This window comes from Gopherus flavomarginatus, chromosome 8 (assembly GCF_025201925.1).
Source record: "Gopherus flavomarginatus isolate rGopFla2 chromosome 8, rGopFla2.mat.asm, whole genome shotgun sequence".
NCBI lineage: Eukaryota > Metazoa > Chordata > Testudines > Testudinidae > Gopherus > Gopherus flavomarginatus.
Window position 1 is genome coordinate 64673975 of NC_066624.1, and position 18501 is coordinate 64692475.

The following is an 18501-nucleotide window of genomic DNA, read 5'->3' on the forward strand; positions in this document are numbered from 1 at the left end:
TTGTAAGTGTAGACATGGCCTAATGGTTCTGACCCAGATCATGCAACGGTGAGAAGGAACTGGAGAAGTGGTCAGTCCGGCCCATCTTTTATCACCTCAGACGAAAGGATGAGGCAAGCCAAGGGTGCAAGTGCAGACCAATGGACACAACTACTTTAAAAATCTCTGGCTCCGGATGCATGGTGAGCATGCACAAACCCTCAGTGGAATACAATAGGGACTATCACTCAAAGAAGCAGCAGGTAATGAGCACATGGGGTTCGTGGGGTGCGAGTGCATAGGCTCTACAGGAAAGGTGGAGTCACTTAGATGTCATTCCCATTTTCACCTCAAGAAGCACCTTTTTCATACCCTCGAACGGACAAGCAGTCTTACTCCAAGACGCATTCTTCTGCCTCCTTATTCTGTTCTCCCTCTCCTTTGAAGGTGACTCAGACCCCACTGACACCATACAACCCCTCTGAGACACCTAGCTCTCTTTTCTGAGATATCCAGCCACCATCCCATATACCTTTTTCCATTGAATGCTGCCTCTACCATCACCCCACAGTGCAATTCCCTCTGTTAGACAACATTTTTGCATGCACTCTCCTATGTGAGATACCCTGTCCCCACAAGCAGGTTCAATCCCTCAGTGGTACATCACCTTCTGTTGCTTCCACATTACATGTTCGCCTAGTTCTCCCTTTTGTCCCTCCTGTCCCCCATCAAGATGAGACAGGGAGAAGTGAAATCTGTTCCCTGCCTGCTCCTTTTCTGACCCACTGAACAGGAGAAGTTGGGAAGTGATAACCTCTTGTCTGGTCCTCATACAATCAATATGATACCCATAATCTTTGTACCTGAAGATGGGACCAAGACAATCTTCTCAAATGAAATTTCCTGTGAGGAAAGCCTTGCTCAGTGCATGCTTAGAACCAAGTAGTAAAACTTCTATTTCATTTGGGTATAATCTCATAACATTATATGGCATTTGTGACTCAATGCTGTATGAAGCTAAAGAGGAAATCTAAAGACACTTCTACCAAATCTGTACAACTGTAAGTTACAGTCTTGCAGAATACCACTTAGAACTCACATACAAATACAGAAAAGAACAGGTCTTAAGGCATCAATGTTAGCCATATTGGCTGACAAGACAGAATACATACATAAATATTTTGCAATACTGCAGTGTTTTTCATCAGAGCATCTCAGAACATTTCACAAACAAAACAACCACTAATACCCTTGGGAGACACCACAGGTGAGTATTAGCAGCCCCATTTCACCAATGGAGAAAGACATAGAATGGCTAAGTTATTTGGCCAAGATGTACCAGCAATTCTGTGGCAGAGCAAGAAATCAAACTTAGTTTTTCTGAATCTTAGTCCTGTTTTTTTTCACACTAGACCCGCGGTGCTCAATCCACAGCCCACGGGCCACTTGCGGCCTAATCAGCACACAGGTGCAGCCCATGTGACATCCTAAGGGCCATACAGGTAATATAGATATTGTGTGTGGATGCGGCCCACATAACTCAGAGAGCTGCATACGTAACCCACAATGGTAAATAGGTTGAGAACCGCTGCACTAGACTATGTTTCCTCATCTGAGTTTCTTCTGTTCCTTGACATTTTAATAAGACAACTACTAGTCACTGGCTTTCTAGATGCTACAAAGAAATACACTGAATAAAAAGGTAAGTATCTTACATATATTTAAGAACAGGAATCTGTCCCTGTTTACAGATCATTTGAAGAGTGGCAAATGATCTGGGTACTTACACGGCCACCATCACAGTAGTATGTATGCACCTCACAGACAATTAATTTATAATCAACTCTCCTGGGAGGTAGAGAATTATTTGATTTGCCCAAGGTTGCACAGGAATGTGTGCAAGAACTGGGAAATGAACAGAGATCTCCTGAATCTCACTCCAGTGCTTTAACCACAAAAGCAACCTTTCTCCCTCAGAGGGCAATGAATTTAAAGATACACACTGATCAAATTTTTAATCAGTTTTAAAACTATTACAATTTCTTCAATAAATTCACTGTGGAGATTATTGTATATTTCACTATTTCCATCCTCCAAAGTTGTTGTGAATTTGTTAGAAGTTTATCCCTTTCACAAAAGAGATATGCTTTAAGAATCTCTTTGGTTTAGTAAGGAAGAAACTCTGAAAAAAAACAGTTGGAAAGCACTCTCAAATTCCACCCCACTTTTTTTTTAAAAACATGGTACATATCAGAGGGCATAATATTCTGAACAGATATTTCTAATATGATCCAAGTTTTGTAAGTCCTGTCAACCTATTGCAGTACATGAAAGCAGAGCTGTGTACTACAATGTTTCTGAATACAGCTAACTTCTTCAAAATACATTCTAGTCTGATAAAGCTACTTTTTATTAGGGGAGCACAAATAATTACATCTATTCAGTATTTTACAGCTACAAACATCTACTTTTCATCATTCTGTGGAGATGCTAATGACAAAATTATTTAGAAAAGTTAGGAAAACTCACAAGCTACATATACAATATTTTTAAACAACATATGATTTGTAGATCAGTGGTATATTGCAAATAAGGCTACAAACTATGATACCACAAATATGAATCAACAATTTAAAAATAAATATTTTATTAGAAAGAAATTACACAGAAATAATATTATAAAAAGACTTTTTAATGGTTAGTCTGCACTTTTCTGAGCTAAGATCTTAATATGTAGAGTCCTTTTGAATCATCACTGAACTGAAACATTTATCCTGCTTCGTATGGGTTTTAGGAGACCATTACATAAGCCTATATAAATTCTGGAAAATAGCACCACGGTACAGAATCAGTTCACATTAAACAAATTTTGGAAGCAGTGAAAAAAAAAACACTTAAATCTCACTAAGCAAACTTTTGTACTCATTTACATCAGTAAAACTCCATTTAAGTCAACTGGGTGCATTGGCTTGAGAGCAGAATTTCACATCGTATATGGAAAGTGGCAGAATATAAGAGTTAAACAGAGAATTATTTACCACATCAATTTTTTAAAATAGTTTTTGAAGCATGGAGTTGCTAGAATAAATATAAATCAGTGCGTTTTTTAAATATCAGTTTTCACATGAACACTTTCTTTCTGTTAATAAGATATTGCATGTTCAAATAAAAGATCACACTGTTTGGACAAGTGAAAACAATTAGGACTAAGGCATAAGGATTTGTCAGGTGACAGATATTTGGGAAGTGATACTGTATGGTTAGTGGGGCTCCATTTTCCAGCAGTCACATTAGTTTTAGTCAAAGAGAGGATGCACCTTTTAGAAGAGGTCAAGGCAAACCAAATGATTTAAACTAGTTCAGTGAAGGAGATAAAATTATCCCGCAAACAAAAAATCCTTTTTCCCCTAAAAATTCATATTACTGTCATATTTAAAAAATATTGACAGACTTTATTTTCAGTAGCATCCATAAAAACAAAGCACTTTACATTGTATGTAGTAAATTATTTTACTAGTAAATTCAGCCTTGAAACAGCAATTCTATCTCCAACCTGGTAAGGTTTCAATGCTAAATCTTGCCTTGAGTGATGGGCATTTCTGTCCTGAATATTCCTTTAGTTATATTAGAGCTATTTTGTAGCATTTTCAGGATTAATGTGTATTGTGATACGTCATTCTTGCTTTTTTATCCTATTTTATTCATAATAAAAATCCAATATTTATTTTCATAGTAATTCTATCACCACATTTCACTCTTAGGTTATCATAAACATCTTCAAGGTCTATCAGACCTAACAAGCTCCAAGTGGACTTAAATGCCTCATATGCACAGATGAGGACAAGCCAAGTAGGAAAGAATACTCTGGTTATTATCACTGGGGATACTATGCACTGCCACCTGCAGTGTGGTTTGTCTGGTAGAAGCTAGCCATGAATCTCCTTTTAAAAATTACTGCTTCCTTATGTTTACTTCTGAGAAAGAGTTTGCATTATGCTACACTGCAAAACAAGAGAAAGTTACTCATCTTGTGCAGAAAAGATGGTACTTTGGGATGTGTCACCCTATGGGTGCTCCACTGTTGGTGTATCTGCACCCGTAATCGGATAATTTTGGTAGCAATGTCAGGTCAGCCCACCTCAAGGCTACACAGCACTGTGCTGGCGAACCACCCTCAATTCCTTCTCATAGACTCATAGACTCCAGGACTGGAAGGGACCTCGAGAGGTCATCGAGTCCAGTCCCCTGCCCTCATGGCAGGACCAAATACTGTCTAGACCATCCCTAATAGACATTTATCTAACCTACTCTTAAATATCTCCAGAGATGGAGATTCCACAACTTCCCTAGGAAATCTATTCCAGTGTTTAACTACCCTGACAGTTAGGAACTTTTTCCTAATGTCCAACCTAAATCTCCCTTGCTGCAGTTTAAGCCCATTGCTTCTTGTTCTATCATTGGAGGCTAAGGTGAACAAGTTTTCTCCCTCCTCCTGATGACACCCTTTTAGATACCTGAAAGCTGCTATCATGTCCCCTCTCAGTCTTCTCTTTTCCAAACTAAACAAACCCAATTCCTTCAGCCTTCCTTCATAGGTCATGTTCTCAAGACCTTTAATCATTCTTGTTGCTCTTCTCTGGACCCTCTCCAATTTCTCCACATCTTTCTTGAAATGCGGTGCCCAGAACTGGACACAATACTCCAGCTGAGGCCTGACCAGCGCAGAGTAAAGCGGAAGAATGACTTCTCGTGTCTTGTTTACAACACACCTGTTAATGCATCCCAGAATCATGTTTGCTTTTTTTGCAACAGTATCACACTGTTGACTCATATTAAGCTTGTGGTCTACTATGACCCCTAGATCTCTTTCTGCCATACTCCTTCCTAGACAGTCTCTTCCCATTCTGTATGTGTGAAACTGATTGTTCCTTCCTAAGTGGAGCACTTTGCATTTATCTTTATTGAACTTCATCCTGTTTACCTCAGACCATTTCTCCAATTTGTCCAGATCATTTTGAATTTTGACCCTGTCCTCCAAAGCAGTTGCAATCCCTCCCAGTTTGGTATCGTCCGCAAACTTAATAAGCGTACTTTCTATGCCAACATCTAAATCGTTGATGAAGATATTGAACAGAACCGGTCCCAAAACAGACCCCTGCGGAACCCCACTTGTTATACCTTTCAAGCAGGATTGGGAGCCATTAACAACTACTCTCTAAGTACGGTTATCCAGTCAGTTATGCACCCACCTTATAGTAGCCCCATCTAAATTGTACTTTCCTAGTTTATCTATAAGAATATCATGCGAGACCGTATCAAATGCCTTACTAAAGTCTAGGTATATCACATCCATCGCTTCTCCCTTATCCACAAGGCTCGTTATCCTATCAAAGAACGCTATCAGATTAGTTTGACACGATTTGTTCTTTACAAATCCATGCTGGCTATTCCCTATCACCTTACCACCTTCCAAGTGTTTGCAGATGATTTCTTTATTTACCTGCTCCATTATCTTCCCTGGAACAGAAGTTAAACTAACTGGTCTGTAGTTTCCTGGGTTGTTTTTATTTCCCTTTTTATAGATGGGCACTATATTTGCCCCCTTCCAGTTTTCTGAAATCTCCCCCGTCTCCCATGATTTCCCAAAGATAATAGCTAGGGGCTCAGATACCTCTTCTATTAACTCCTTGAGTATTCTAGGATGCATTCCATCAGGCCTTGGTGACTTGCAGGCATCTAACTTTTCTAAGTGATTTTTTACTTGCTCTTTTTTTATTTTCTCTTCTAAACCTACCCTCTTCCCGTAAGCATTCACTATACTAGACATTCCTTCAGACTTCTCAGTGAAGACCGAAACAAAGAAGTCATTAAGCATCTCTGCCATTTCCAAGTCTCCCGTTACTGTTTCCCCCTCCTCACTGAGCAGTGGGCCTACCCTGTCCTTGGTCTTCCTCTTGCTTCTAATGTATTGATAAAAAGTCTTCTTGTTTCCCTTTATTCCCATAGCTAGTTTGAGTTCATTTTGTGCCTTTGCCTTTCTAATCTTGCCTCTGCATTCCTGTGTTATTTGCCTATATTCATCCTTTGTAATCTGACCTAGTTTCCATTTTTTATATGACGCCTTTTTATTTTGTAGGTCACGCAAGATCTCGTGGTTAAGCCAAGGTGGTCTTTTGCCACATTTTCTATCTTTCCTAACCATCGGAATAACTTGCTTTTGGGCCCTTAATAGTGTCCCTTTGAAAAACTGCCAACTTTCCTCAGTTGTTTTTCCCCTCAGTCTTAATTCCCATGGGACCTTACCTATCAGCTCTCTAAGCTTACCAAAATCCGCCTTCCTGAAATCCATTGTCTCTATTCTGCTGTACTCCCTTCTACCCTTCCTTAGAATTGCAAATTCTATGATTTCATGATCACTTTCACCCAAGCTTCCTTCTACTTTCAAATTCTCAACAAGTTCCTCCCTATTTGTTAAAATCAAGTCTAGAACAGCTTCCGCCCTAGTAGCTTTTTCAACTTTCTGAAATAAAAAGTTGTCTGCAATGCAGTCCAGGAACTTACTCAAAGAGAAGAGCCCCTTCTTGAGAACGCAGAAGTAAAGGGGAGAAGGGCAGGTTGTGGAGCATCCATAGAATGATGCATCTCAAAGAACCATTGTTACTCCACAAGTTGAGTAACTTCCTCCTCCTCTTTGAGTAGTGTCCCTATAGGTACTCCATTGTAGGTGACTTCACAGAAGTATCTCCCATGGAGTGCTGGTGCTTCTGTTATTGATGATAGTTCTTCAGAGCTGAAGTCTTGAGTAATCACATAATATTCTGCAAAAGCATGGCCAGAGGCCCAGGTTGCTGCCCTGCAGATTTCTGAGATGAGGACATCTTTAAAAAACGCAGCCAAGGTATAAACACATCTTGTGGAGTGCTGCAGGTTATACGCATGGTAAAAGTGGCTAAAGCAACTATAGACCCATTTGGAGAGTCTTTGAGTTGATATTGCAGAATCCTTGAATCTTTCCACAAATTAAAGGAAGAGTTTAGGAGACTTGATAAAGTCCTTAGTCCTGGCTAAATAAAATGCTAGGGATCTCCTAACATCCAGCATATGTAGTATCGCCTCCCTGTTGGCAGCATGTGACCTCCAGAAGAAGAAAGAGGAGCATCCATGTACCAGCAATGCAGATACAGGTGAGCAACCGTTTTCATGTTCCCTCCACAGGTACTAATGCGGAGAGTGGACTAGATGATACATCTGAGGGAAGGGAGCAGAAGGAGACTCCATCGATTGGAAGGTATGAGATGCATTGTCCTAGGGATGGGGGTTCCATGACCACCACTCCCAAAAGAAAAAGAGATGGGTGGTGGTGGTTGGGGACTCTCTCCTCAGAGGGACTGAGTCATCTATCTGTCACCCTGACCGGGAAAACAGAGAGGTCTCTGCTTGCCAGGAGCTAGGATTCACGATGTGACGGAGAGACTGCCGAGACTCATCAAGCCCCTGGATTGTTAGCCCTTCCTGCTTCTCCACATTGGCACCAAAGGATACTGCAAAGAATGAGATGGCCTCAACCTAACAAAGAAAGGGAAGAGCATCTTCGCAAGCAGGCTGGCTAACCTAGTGAAGAGGCCTTTAAACTAGGTTCACCAGGGGAAGGAGACCAAAGCCCAGAGATAAGTGGGGAAATGTGATACCGGGAGGGAGCAAGAGCAGGAGAGCACAAGAGGGGAGGACTCCTGTCTCATACTTAAGATCGGCGAATTATCTTAAGTGTCTATACACAAATGCAAGAAGCCTGGGAAACAAGCAGGGAGAACTGGAAGTCCTGGCACAGTCACGGAACTATGATGTGATTGGAATAACAGAGACTTGGTAGGATAACTCACATGACTGGAGTACTGTCATGGATGGATATAAACTGTTCAGGAAGGACAGGCAGGGCAGAAAAGGTGGGGGAGTTGCATTGTATGTAAGAGAGCAGTATGACTGCTCAGAGCTCCGGTATGAAACTGCAGAAAAACCTGAGAGTCTCTGGATTAAGTTTAGAAGTGTGAGCAACAAGGGTGATGTCGTGATGGGAGTCTGCTACAGACCACCAGACCAGGGGTATGAGGTGGACAAGGCTTTATTCCGGCAACTAACAGAAGTTACTAGATCATAGGCCTTGGTTCTCATGGGAGACTTCAATCACCCTGATATCTTCTGGGAGAGCAATACAGTGGTGCACAGACAATCCAGGAAGTTTTTGGAAAGCGTAGGGGACAATTTCCTGGTGCAAGTGCTGGAGGAACCAACTAGGGGCAGAGCTCTTCTTGACCTGCTGCTCACAAACTGGGAAGAATTAGTGGGGGAAGCAAAAGTGGATGGGAACCTGGGAGGCAGTGACCATGAGACGGTCAAGTTCAGGATCCTGACACAAGGAAGAAAGGAGAGCAGTAGAATACGGACCTAGGACTTCAGAAAAGCAGACTTTGATTCACTCAGGAAACTGATGGGCAGGATCCCCTGGGAGAATAACATGAGGGGGAAAGGAGTCCAGGAGAGCTGGCTGTATTTTAAAGAATCCTTATTGAGGTTGCAGGAACAAACCATCCCGATGTGTAGAAAGAACAGTAAATATGGCAGGTGACCAGCCTGGGTTAACAGTGAAATCCTTGCTGATCTTAAACACAAAAAAGAAGCTTACAAGAAGTGGAAGATTGGACAAATGACGAGGAAGGAGTATAAAAATATTGCTCTGGCATGCAGGAGTGAAATCAGGAAGGCCAAATCACACTTGGAGTTGCAGCTAGCAAGAGATATTAAGAGTAACAAGAAGGGTTTTTTCAGGTATGTTAGCAACAAGAAGAAAGTCAAGGAAAGTGTGGGCCTCTTACTGAATGAGGGAGGCAACGTAGTGACAGAGGATGTGGAAAAAGCTAATGTACTCAATGCTTTTTTTGCCTCTGTCTTCACGAACAAGGTCAGCTCCCAGACTACTGCACTGGGCACCAAAGCATGGGGAGGAGAAGACCAGCCCTCTGTGGAGAAATAAGTGGTTTGGGACTATTTAGAAAAGCTGGACAATCACAAGTCCATGAGGCTGGATGCACTGCATCCGAGGGTGCTAAAGGAGTTGGTGGATGTGATTGCAGAGCCATTGGCCATTATCTCTGAAAACTCATGGTGATCAGGGGAAGTCCTGGATGACTGGAAAAAGCCCATCTTTAAAAAAGGGAAAGAGGAGGATCCGGGGAATTACAGGCCAGTCAGCCTCACCTCAGTCCCTGGAAAAATCACGGAGCAGGTCCTCAAGGAATCAATTCTGAAGCACTTAGAGGAGAGGAAAGTGATCAGGAACAGTCAGCATGGATTCACCAAGGGCAGGTCATGCCTGACTAACCTAATTGCCTTCTATGACGAGATAAGTGGATGAGGGGAAAGCACTGGACGTATTATTCCTTGACTTTAGCAAAGCTTTTGATACGGTCTCCCACCGTATTCTTGCCGGTAAGTTAAAGCAGTATGGGCTGGATGAATGGACTATAAGATGGATAGAAAGCTGGCTAGTTCGTCAGGCTCAAGGGGTAATGATCAATAGCTCCATGTCTAGTTGGCAGCCGGTATCAAGGGGAGTGCCCCAAGGGTCGGTCCTGGGCTGGTTTTGTTCAATATCTTCATCAATGATCTGGAGGATAGCGTGGATTGCACCCTCAGAAAATTTGCAGATGACACTAAACTGGGAGGAGTGATAGATATGCTGGAGGGTAGAGATAGGATACAGAAGGACCTAGACAAATTAGAGGATTGGGCCACAAGAAATCCGACAAGGTTCAACAAGGACAAATGCAGAGTCCTGCACTTAGGATGGAAGAATCCCATGCACTGCTACAGACTAGGGACCAAATGGCTAGGCAGCAGTTCTGAAGAAAATGACTTAGGCGTTACAGTGGACGAGAAGCTGGATATGAGTCAACTGTGTGCCCTTGTTGCCAAGAAGGTTAACAGCATTTTGGACTGTATAAGTAGGGGCACTGCCAGCAGATCGAGGAACATGATCATTCCCCTCTATTCGACATTGGTGAGGCCTCATCTGGAGTACTGTGTCCAGTTTTGGGCCCCACACTACAAGAAGGATGTGGAAAAATTGGAAAGTGTCCAGCGGAGGGCAACAAAAATGATTAGGAGGCTGGAGCACATGACTTATGAGGAGAGGCTGAGGGAAGAGGGATTGTTTAGTCTGCAGAAGAGAAGAACGATGGGGGATTTGATAGATGCTTTCAACTACCGAAAGGAGGTTCCAAAGAGGATGGATCTAGACTGTTCTCAGTGGTATCACATGACAGAACAAGGAGTAATGGTCTCAAGTTGCAGTGGGGGAGATTTCGGTTGGGAGGTGGTGGAATCTCCTTCCTTAGAAGTTTTTAAGGTCAGGTTTGACAAAGCCCTGGTTGGGATGATTTAGTTGGGGATTGGTCCTGCTTTGAGCAGGGGGTTGGAATAGATGACCTCCTGAGGTCCCTTCCAACCCTGATATTCTATAGTTCAATGAATGTAGTTTTTGGGAAAAAATGGGAAGGTGGACTAGCTGATTCACATGAAAGGAGGAGGCTACTGGGGTGCAGAAGAACTTGGGGTGTTGCCTCAAAGTGACTGTGCTCAAAGAAAACCGTGAACAGCAAATGTGCCATCAACCCCACTATTTCCCCTATCCTTCGTGCTGAGGTAACAGCCACTAGAAATGCTGTCTTCATGGACAGGTGTAACAGAGCAAGAAGCCATAGTCAATGTTCTCAGAACTAGATTGAGGTCCTAGATTGGGGTGGATGGTCTGACATGTGGGAAGAAGTTTCCCATGCCCATAAGGAATACTGAGCACCCGTCCACTGGATGGTGGAAGACTGTTATGGACACTAAATATACTTTAAGTGAACTAAGAAGAGAGAGTCCAGACCTACAATGCAGCCTAGAATCGAAGGGACTGAGGAAAATGTTGGGTCCACTTGTTTGGAATCACACCAAATTTGGAAGCATTTCCATTTTTGCAGGTAAGTACGACAAATGGTCGATTTCATGCTATGTAGTAACATCTTTTTCAGCCTCTTGGTGCATTTGCTCTCTAAGTGTTGGAACCAAGAAGTACCCAAGCCTGGAGTCGGAGGATCCTTAAGTTGGGGTGAAGGGTCCGCTGTCATTCTGGTGAGGTGAGGAATAGGCCAAAGGTGAGGAATTGGATAAAATACTGCCAGCTGTGCAGGGTACAATATAAACCGATGCTTAGAGGATGAGGGTTGAGATATTGAGGAATGGGAGGATGACAGCTTCCACTTTTGCATCCTGGGTCTTTTATGATGTGAGCCATAATACTGCTGTGATGGAAGAAACTGGGGTGGTCAGGATCTGTGAGGTGGTTGTGAGCCGTATTTCCTCTTCTGTCCCAATGTGTAGATTTCCAGGGAGTGTAGTGTGGCCTTGGAATCCTTTAAGGTGTGGAGTGATGCATCAGTCTTATTGGTGAAGGGTTTGGGCCCTTTGAACAGGAGATTCTCGAATGTCATCGGCACTTCTTTGGGCAATCCGGAGAGGTGTAACCAGGATGCCCGCCTCATTACCACTGCGTCCAGACCAAGTGGGCCAATGTGTCTGCGGCGCCCAGTGTGGTTTGCAGCATTGTTCTGGCTGCTAACTGGCCCTCTTTGACAATGGCCTGAAATTGTCCCTTTTGTGTCTCTGAGATGTGGTCAATAAATACGCTGAGTTTCCCTTAATTTATGTAGTCGTATTTAGCCATTACAACTTGGTAGTTTGTGACCCTGAATTGTAATGTCGCCAAAAAGTATGCCTTCCTTCCAAAGAGGTCTAGCCTCTTCCAACCTCTACCATATGCGGTTGATCTGGCATGATATTTCTTTCCCTGTGCATTAATCACACCTGCTACTATAGAATTACACTGAGGGTGCGTAAAGAGGAAATCTGCCTCCTTAGGAGGAATTTAATACTTTTTGTCGGCTCTTTTGCGCATTGGTGCAGTGAAGGCTGGTATCTACCAGATCATCTTGGCAGGGTCCAGAAGTGCCTTGTTAATTGAGAGGACAATTCTGGAAGAGGAGGAAGCATGCAGAATATCCAAGACCCTGGCATTGCAAAGGTGGTACATGGTGTAAGGCCAGGGAGAGACTGTGGTCCTGGTCACTGTACGACTCCCTGCTAGAGAAAGGTGGAGCTGACTGGGATGCTGTGGGTAAATGGCCCAGTGCCACTGGTGATTCCAGGAATCTAGATATGCTTGGTAATGGGGCTCCAGTACCAAGTAGCAGGGACTCCAGTTACTCTGTGACCATAAGGTTCCTCGAGAAACAGAACTCCTAGAAGTACTGTTGATATGTTCAGTACTGTCAAAGAGTGCCAGTGCTGACTTGTCAGTACTGACGGTTGTTTATGGGAGGAATGCTCTGATGAGGGTTGCTTTGATGCACTCGATGCTGAGGGTGGATTTGTTAATGCTGATCTCTTAGAGGTGGCACAGTATCTGTCCTCATCCCTAGCGGGCAGTGCCATTGCTTCTAAGCCTATGCACATAAAGGCCTTTAGGTGCCATGGCAAAGCTCATACTGGAGGGTTTCTGATATTTCTGGGTACCGCAATTCAGAGCTGTCGGTACCAAGGTAACTGAGGCTGCTGGGGATCCTCCCTGGCTGTTCAAGGACTCAGTTTGAGGGCTTCGAACCCTTTTTCTAGAGGCTTTGAGGGGGGGAGTCAGCCGACGTTTTTCTATGGGGATTGAAGGCAATGCGGACAATCTGCATCCTGATGAGGCTTCAGGACCAGGGTCAGTTGTCAGCTGAAGTGCACCCTCCATGAGGAGAAGTTTCAACTTGAGCTCTGGAGTTCTTAAGATCTCACCATTATCAGATGGCAGAAGGTGCACTTCTGCAGAATGTCCCTCTCTCCAAGGCACTGGACGCAATGAAAGTGTCTGTCCATTATTGTGATTGCCTCCTTGCAGGAGAGGCACCTTTGAAGCCAGAGGAACTGGGTGTGCCCCTGCAGGGGTAATCTCCCCCAACAAAAGGCAGGAAATGATGAAAACTGAAAAATGGAAACTCTAAACTACTAAAAAGAAATGGAAGCTCTAAGAATAACTAGCATTTATATTAAACACTATCAATGTAAAGAAGGAAGAGACTACTGCTAGTTCCATTCGAGGCCAAAGGCGGTCAAGATGGAACTGAAGGCAGTGTGCCCATGCAGTGCTAGATAGCCTAGAGGCAGACCACAAGGGAGGGAGATTGCATGTGAACACTCCTACCAAATTCCTCCGATTAGAAATGCAGGGGCACTGCTCAAAGAACACAGGGATATACTATATATCAGAATAGCTTTTAGACATTTTTAATTTCCTCTGACCACTTACCATAAACACATCACTTAACAAAGCTTTATATACACAATATTTGCATACTAGCAAAAATTAAGAACATAACTAGGCCATATATTGAAGGACAATATACAATGAGAGATATTATTTTCTTTATGGCATTAGAAAGGAGGTGTTTCCAAAATTAAGCATTTATAGTATTCTATTTTGTCAAAGTGTTTGTTGCTTCACAGTGTGAAATCAAATTTCTCTGGAACTCATATGCAAAATAAGTGCACCATAAGATTAACATAACACATTATTTGTCAATCCAGCATGTGCACACTAGAACAAAAACCAAACTTGCATTCTATTCATCCTTCACTTATGCTTTTATTCTCTCTGCTTTATCTCATTCCATCAGCGAGAATGCACTCCACCATGACTTTCAGGTTGATGTTTCTCCCTGCATGACAGCTGCCAATATCAAAGGATGATCCTCTCCCAAACTCACCTTCTTCCGGATGTCTTCATCATTTGCTCCAAGTGAAGCATACAACTTGAACGCAGCCTGGCGCAGTTCATGAGCATGCTTTAAATCATGGTCAAGCTATTGAAAAAAAAGTAAATCAAAGTCAGATGCTTTATGAGAGAGCATTTAAAGTTGCACATGGTATTTTCTTAATTGTTATAGATTAGTGCCTGTTTACTCAGGTTTATATTGCATTACACACCAAACAGGCAGGATCACCACTGAAACTGCAGATTAACTTTAAGTATGTGTTTATATCCCATTGAAGTTAACAATTAAAGTTAAGCACACATGTGATTGCGTTGCTGAATTGTAGCCTATACAGATAAATAGTAATAACCAAGCAACATATGTATGCAACCTCTCAAAATACAGGATGAGATTAGTTACATTTTCCCAGACAAAATGAGTCCCACTCTCTTCTTCCTCTACAAACCAGACCAAAATGTCCTCCTTTCGCCATGCTCACCTCACAGAAAGAGTTACATGGTCAGATTGGGGGAAAACAACTAGATTTACTAGGATCTAGATATCAGAGGGGAAGCCATGTTAGTCTGTATCCACAAAAACAACGAGTCCGGTGGCACCTTAAAGACTAAGATTTATTTGGGCATAAGCTTTTGTGGGTAAAAACCCCAGTTCTTCAGATGCATGGAGTGAAAATTATAGAAACAGGCATAAATATATATTGGCACATGAAGAGAAGGGAGTTACCTTACCTTACTCCTCATGAATTATTGGGAGCGGACCATAACTACCCTGATTGAATTGGCCTTCAACATTGGTTCTCCACTTGTAAGGTAACTCCCTTCTCTTCATGTGCCAATAAATATATATGGCTATTTCTGTAATTTTCACTGCATGCATATGAAGAAGTGGGGTTTTTACTCACGAAAACTTACGCCCAAATAAATCTGTTAGTCTTTAAGCTGCCATAGGATCTAAATAGTAGTCCCAATAAAAATGGATGGTATCAAGGGACCAAAACTGCTCTTAGAACTTTGGCTGAAAGACTCCAACGGATGAAGCAATGGTATCTATTTAATTCAACATGAAAAACACTGTCAAGGGAATTTTGAGGTTGCAGGGTAATGCACTCAAAAGTCAGGAAATGCCAAAGGTAAGTTTGTCTGAGTAAGCTTAACTCTGCCTCAGTGCATCCACATTACAGTGCAGTACATTACTTCATGATTATACACAATTTTTCAAATAGAACAATTTATCCTGCAGAGCCCTGCCTCATTCCACCTACAATTTACAAGATATAATCCATTTCACAAGATACACTCACCAAATGGCTGAGTTGGACATACATGTGCAATGCTGCTGACCTTTACTCTGGACATTCATAAAAAGTGCTAAAAACACAGTGTCAGACTCAGGTCTGGAATGTTGGTTTTTTGATTCTCTAGCCAATGTCTAATGCTTCCCAGCCAGTTACTGAACCTCTTTTTTGTCTTTTTTATTCCATTTAAAATTTGGCTAACAATTCTTTGTATTTTTGTGGTATTTTTTCATCTGTGGCTCTCAGAGCATTTTGTAAACATGGGTAAGCAGGAGTAACCCCATATGTCATAACCTAGTCCCAGATTTGGACCTTAGCGTCCAAAATATGGGGGTTAGCATGAAAACCTCCAAGCTTAGTTACCAGCTTGGACCTGGTAAAGCTGCCACCACCCAAAAAATTAGAGTGTTTTGGGACACTCTGGTCCCCCCCAAAAACCTTCCCTGGGGATCCCAAGACCCAAATCCCTTGAATCTCACAACAAAGGGGAATAAACCATTTCCCTTCCCCCCTCCAGGTGTTCCCTCCCTATTTCCAGTCCTGGAAACAGAAGTGCTTCCCTCCTCACCCAGAGGGAATGCAAAGTCAGGCTAGTAAATCTAACACACACAGATTTCCCCCTGACTTCTTCCTCCCACCAATTCCCTGGTGAGCACAGACTCAATTCCCTGGAGTTCCCCACTAAAGAAAAACTCCAACAGGTCTTAAAAGAAAGCTTTATGTAAAAAGAAAGAAAAATACATAAAAATGGTCTCTCTGTATTAAGGTGACAAATACAGGGTCATTTGCTTAAAAGAAATATGAATAAACAGCCTTATTCAAAAAGAATACAATTCAAAACATTCCAGCAACTATACACATGTAAATACAAAAAAAGACATATAAATCACTATCTGATCTTTTGTACTTACAACTGGGAAACAGAAGATTAGAAAGGCAGGAAACAGAGATCCTCTCATAGCCGAGAGAGAGATAGGCACAAGACCAAGAACAAAGGACTCGCACACAAACTTCCCTCCACCCAGATTTGAAAAAAAGTCTTGTTTCCTGATTGGTCCTCTGGTCAGGTGTTTCAGGTTACTTCTTTCCAGGAGTAAGAGACATTAACCCTTAGCTATCTGTTTATGACACCATATTATAGGAGTTTGAGAACTAAATCTGCCAATTGTGATTTCCTGGGCTATTCCAGAACCAAAGGGGATTAGAGGACCTTTGTCTTTCTGGAGTACATTCCAAATCAGTGGAAGAAGGGGCGGGGGAAGGCTAAGAATACTTTCCGTCCCTGAGATCATCATTCCTTTCTTATGTTCTCCCTTCCCCAGTGAGAGGAGGGGAGTTAGAGAGAGTAAGCAATACAGGGAGACTGATTCTGCAACTCCATGCTCCCATTGCAAAGGAGGCTAAAGAGCTGTCTAGAAGGTGGTGGTGTAGGTGCTTGTGCAGAGTGCTTGGCTAACAGGCCTTTCCTACTCACTGCTCCTACAGTGTTATTTGCCTGGAATGTTCCTTCTCAGTGTGGGAGGAGAGAGTGTCATACAATAATAGAAAGGTTTTGTGCCTAAAGGGTCAAAAACATTGAGGGCCTGATCTAACTCCCACTGATTTCAAGAGGATCAGGCATTAATACAGCAGTGCAACAACTGAAAGACAATTTTAATTAAAGTTCTGCGTACTTAAGAGACACATTTGCAGTTTCAAAATCTCTTTCATGTACTCTGAGAAGTTCTGAACTGACAGAGAAAAACACATACCCTTTTGATATTGGTGATTGCACTGACTGAGCTGGGATACTTGAAGTAGTCAGAAAGCATTGCAATAAGATGGTCTGTAATACTGGCGATCCTCTGGAGCTCAACATCTGTTTCAATTAGATAGGCAAGTGTTTCGGCTCCTTCTACTCGTTCTTCCAGCAATCTTTCCTTACTACACATCCGAACCAAACTTGGCAGTGCCTGGAAGGTACAGAATTCAACTTTAGTTTCAGAGAAGATAATTTGTAAGTCTTTATAGATTTCATTTCAGTTTGATGTCTAGCACAACTCTCCTCACCAAAGTTTCTTAAAGAAAAAAAGGTACAAACAGTTGTGGGAATATACACACAAATTAAGTTCAACTTATTTAATTATAGGCTCTTCTTAGCACTCATCACTGCACTATAGGGTTCTCTCCTGTCATCTTTTTTGGTCATAATACTCTTTGCAAATGTCATGTCCCGAAAGGACCCACAATAAAATGTTCTGTATGGAAGTTCAAATGTCCACTTAATAGTCTTTACTTGCAAAGCTTTACTCGTGCTGTAGACAAGAACCCTGTGATTTGTCTGCAGAACTCACCAGCACTGCTATGGAAGAGGCTTCTAGGTACCAAGGTAAAAATGAGCATATCAAGTATACCACTTTGATTCTAACATTCCCAGTCCAGTATTGCCACAAGAAGCAGCTTCTGGAAGTAGGAACAGAGTGATTCCGAAACAAAAATACAAACAAGAACATGTCTCATACTCATGGTGTAAATAAAAAGGCTGAGTTCCTTAACAACAACTGGAGTGCTAGAAAAATATTGCCTTCATGTAGTCCAACTCCTGGAATCTGCATATCAAGTTGTGAGACCTGAGAATGGCTGAAAGCAGAAAGCCTCAAGAGATGTCCATGGACTATCCCTCATGGAGATGAGCAGTGAGACAAAGATTAGAAAGAGGCATGTGGCCTCTCCTCATTCATTTAACGTCCTCTGGACTGGAAACACAAGGGGCCTGATGCAGCAGGAAAGAAGTGTGAGGGAGTATAGGTGTGTGGAGACCATATATTATTAGAACTCCAATTACTAGTAAGTAATCTAGTTTTCCACTAGTGACATTGCCACCAAAGAGTCACTGGGGATCAGACATGCAGCAATCCGCCACAGCAGAGGGATTGTGAAATACTTTTCTCAATATGGGCATCTGATCTAGGCTTGTTATTGAGAATATGTTGGGTAAAAACGTACAATGAGTTTCATATGGTCACTCTGGAAATCTTTAGCTCTTGATCCCATCTCTTATGCTCACTCTTGCCATAGGATCTGCTGCAGCTCTAGTGGGACAGGGTGCTAAATGCCACCTGGAACTAAAAGCCTATCTGCAAACAACAGATCTGAATACAAAGGTGGATCTATTTGGTCAGCCTTTGCACCCTTCCTCCAAATCCAATAATATGGAGGTTTTCCAGAAAATCCTGATCCTATTCAAGTGATAAATGAGTGCCTGCTTCACAGCCAACTTGTGGTGCAAAGCTGCCTCAGACAAGTCAGAAGATCTAGTAAAGAAAATCTGCAAGAAGATCAGAGACCAGGGTTCCCTGTGCCATGCCTGCAGGGAGAAGGTAACATGGAAGATGC

At 42.4% G+C, this 18501-nt stretch overlaps 2 protein-coding genes across 6 annotated transcripts in view; one reads left to right on the forward strand and one right to left on the reverse strand.

Annotated features, from left to right (window-relative positions):
- The window catches only part of PPP2R3A (protein phosphatase 2 regulatory subunit B''alpha), a 767863-nt gene that overhangs the window by 406307 nt on the left and 343055 nt on the right, over positions 1 to 18501 (forward strand). The window lies entirely within an intron of this gene.
- ARMC8 (armadillo repeat containing 8) overlaps positions 1 to 18501 on the reverse strand; it is a 191165-nt gene that overhangs the window by 44266 nt on the left and 128398 nt on the right. For all 5 annotated transcript variants that reach the window (XM_050965445.1, XM_050965443.1, XM_050965441.1 and 2 more), the window contains 2 exons: positions 16878 to 17078; positions 13824 to 13919 (listed from right to left, as the gene is read on the reverse strand). In XM_050965445.1, coding sequence (XP_050821402.1) covers positions 13824 to 13919; positions 16878 to 17078 — 297 coding nt within the window. The remainder of the gene's footprint in view (positions 1 to 13823; positions 13920 to 16877; positions 17079 to 18501) is intronic.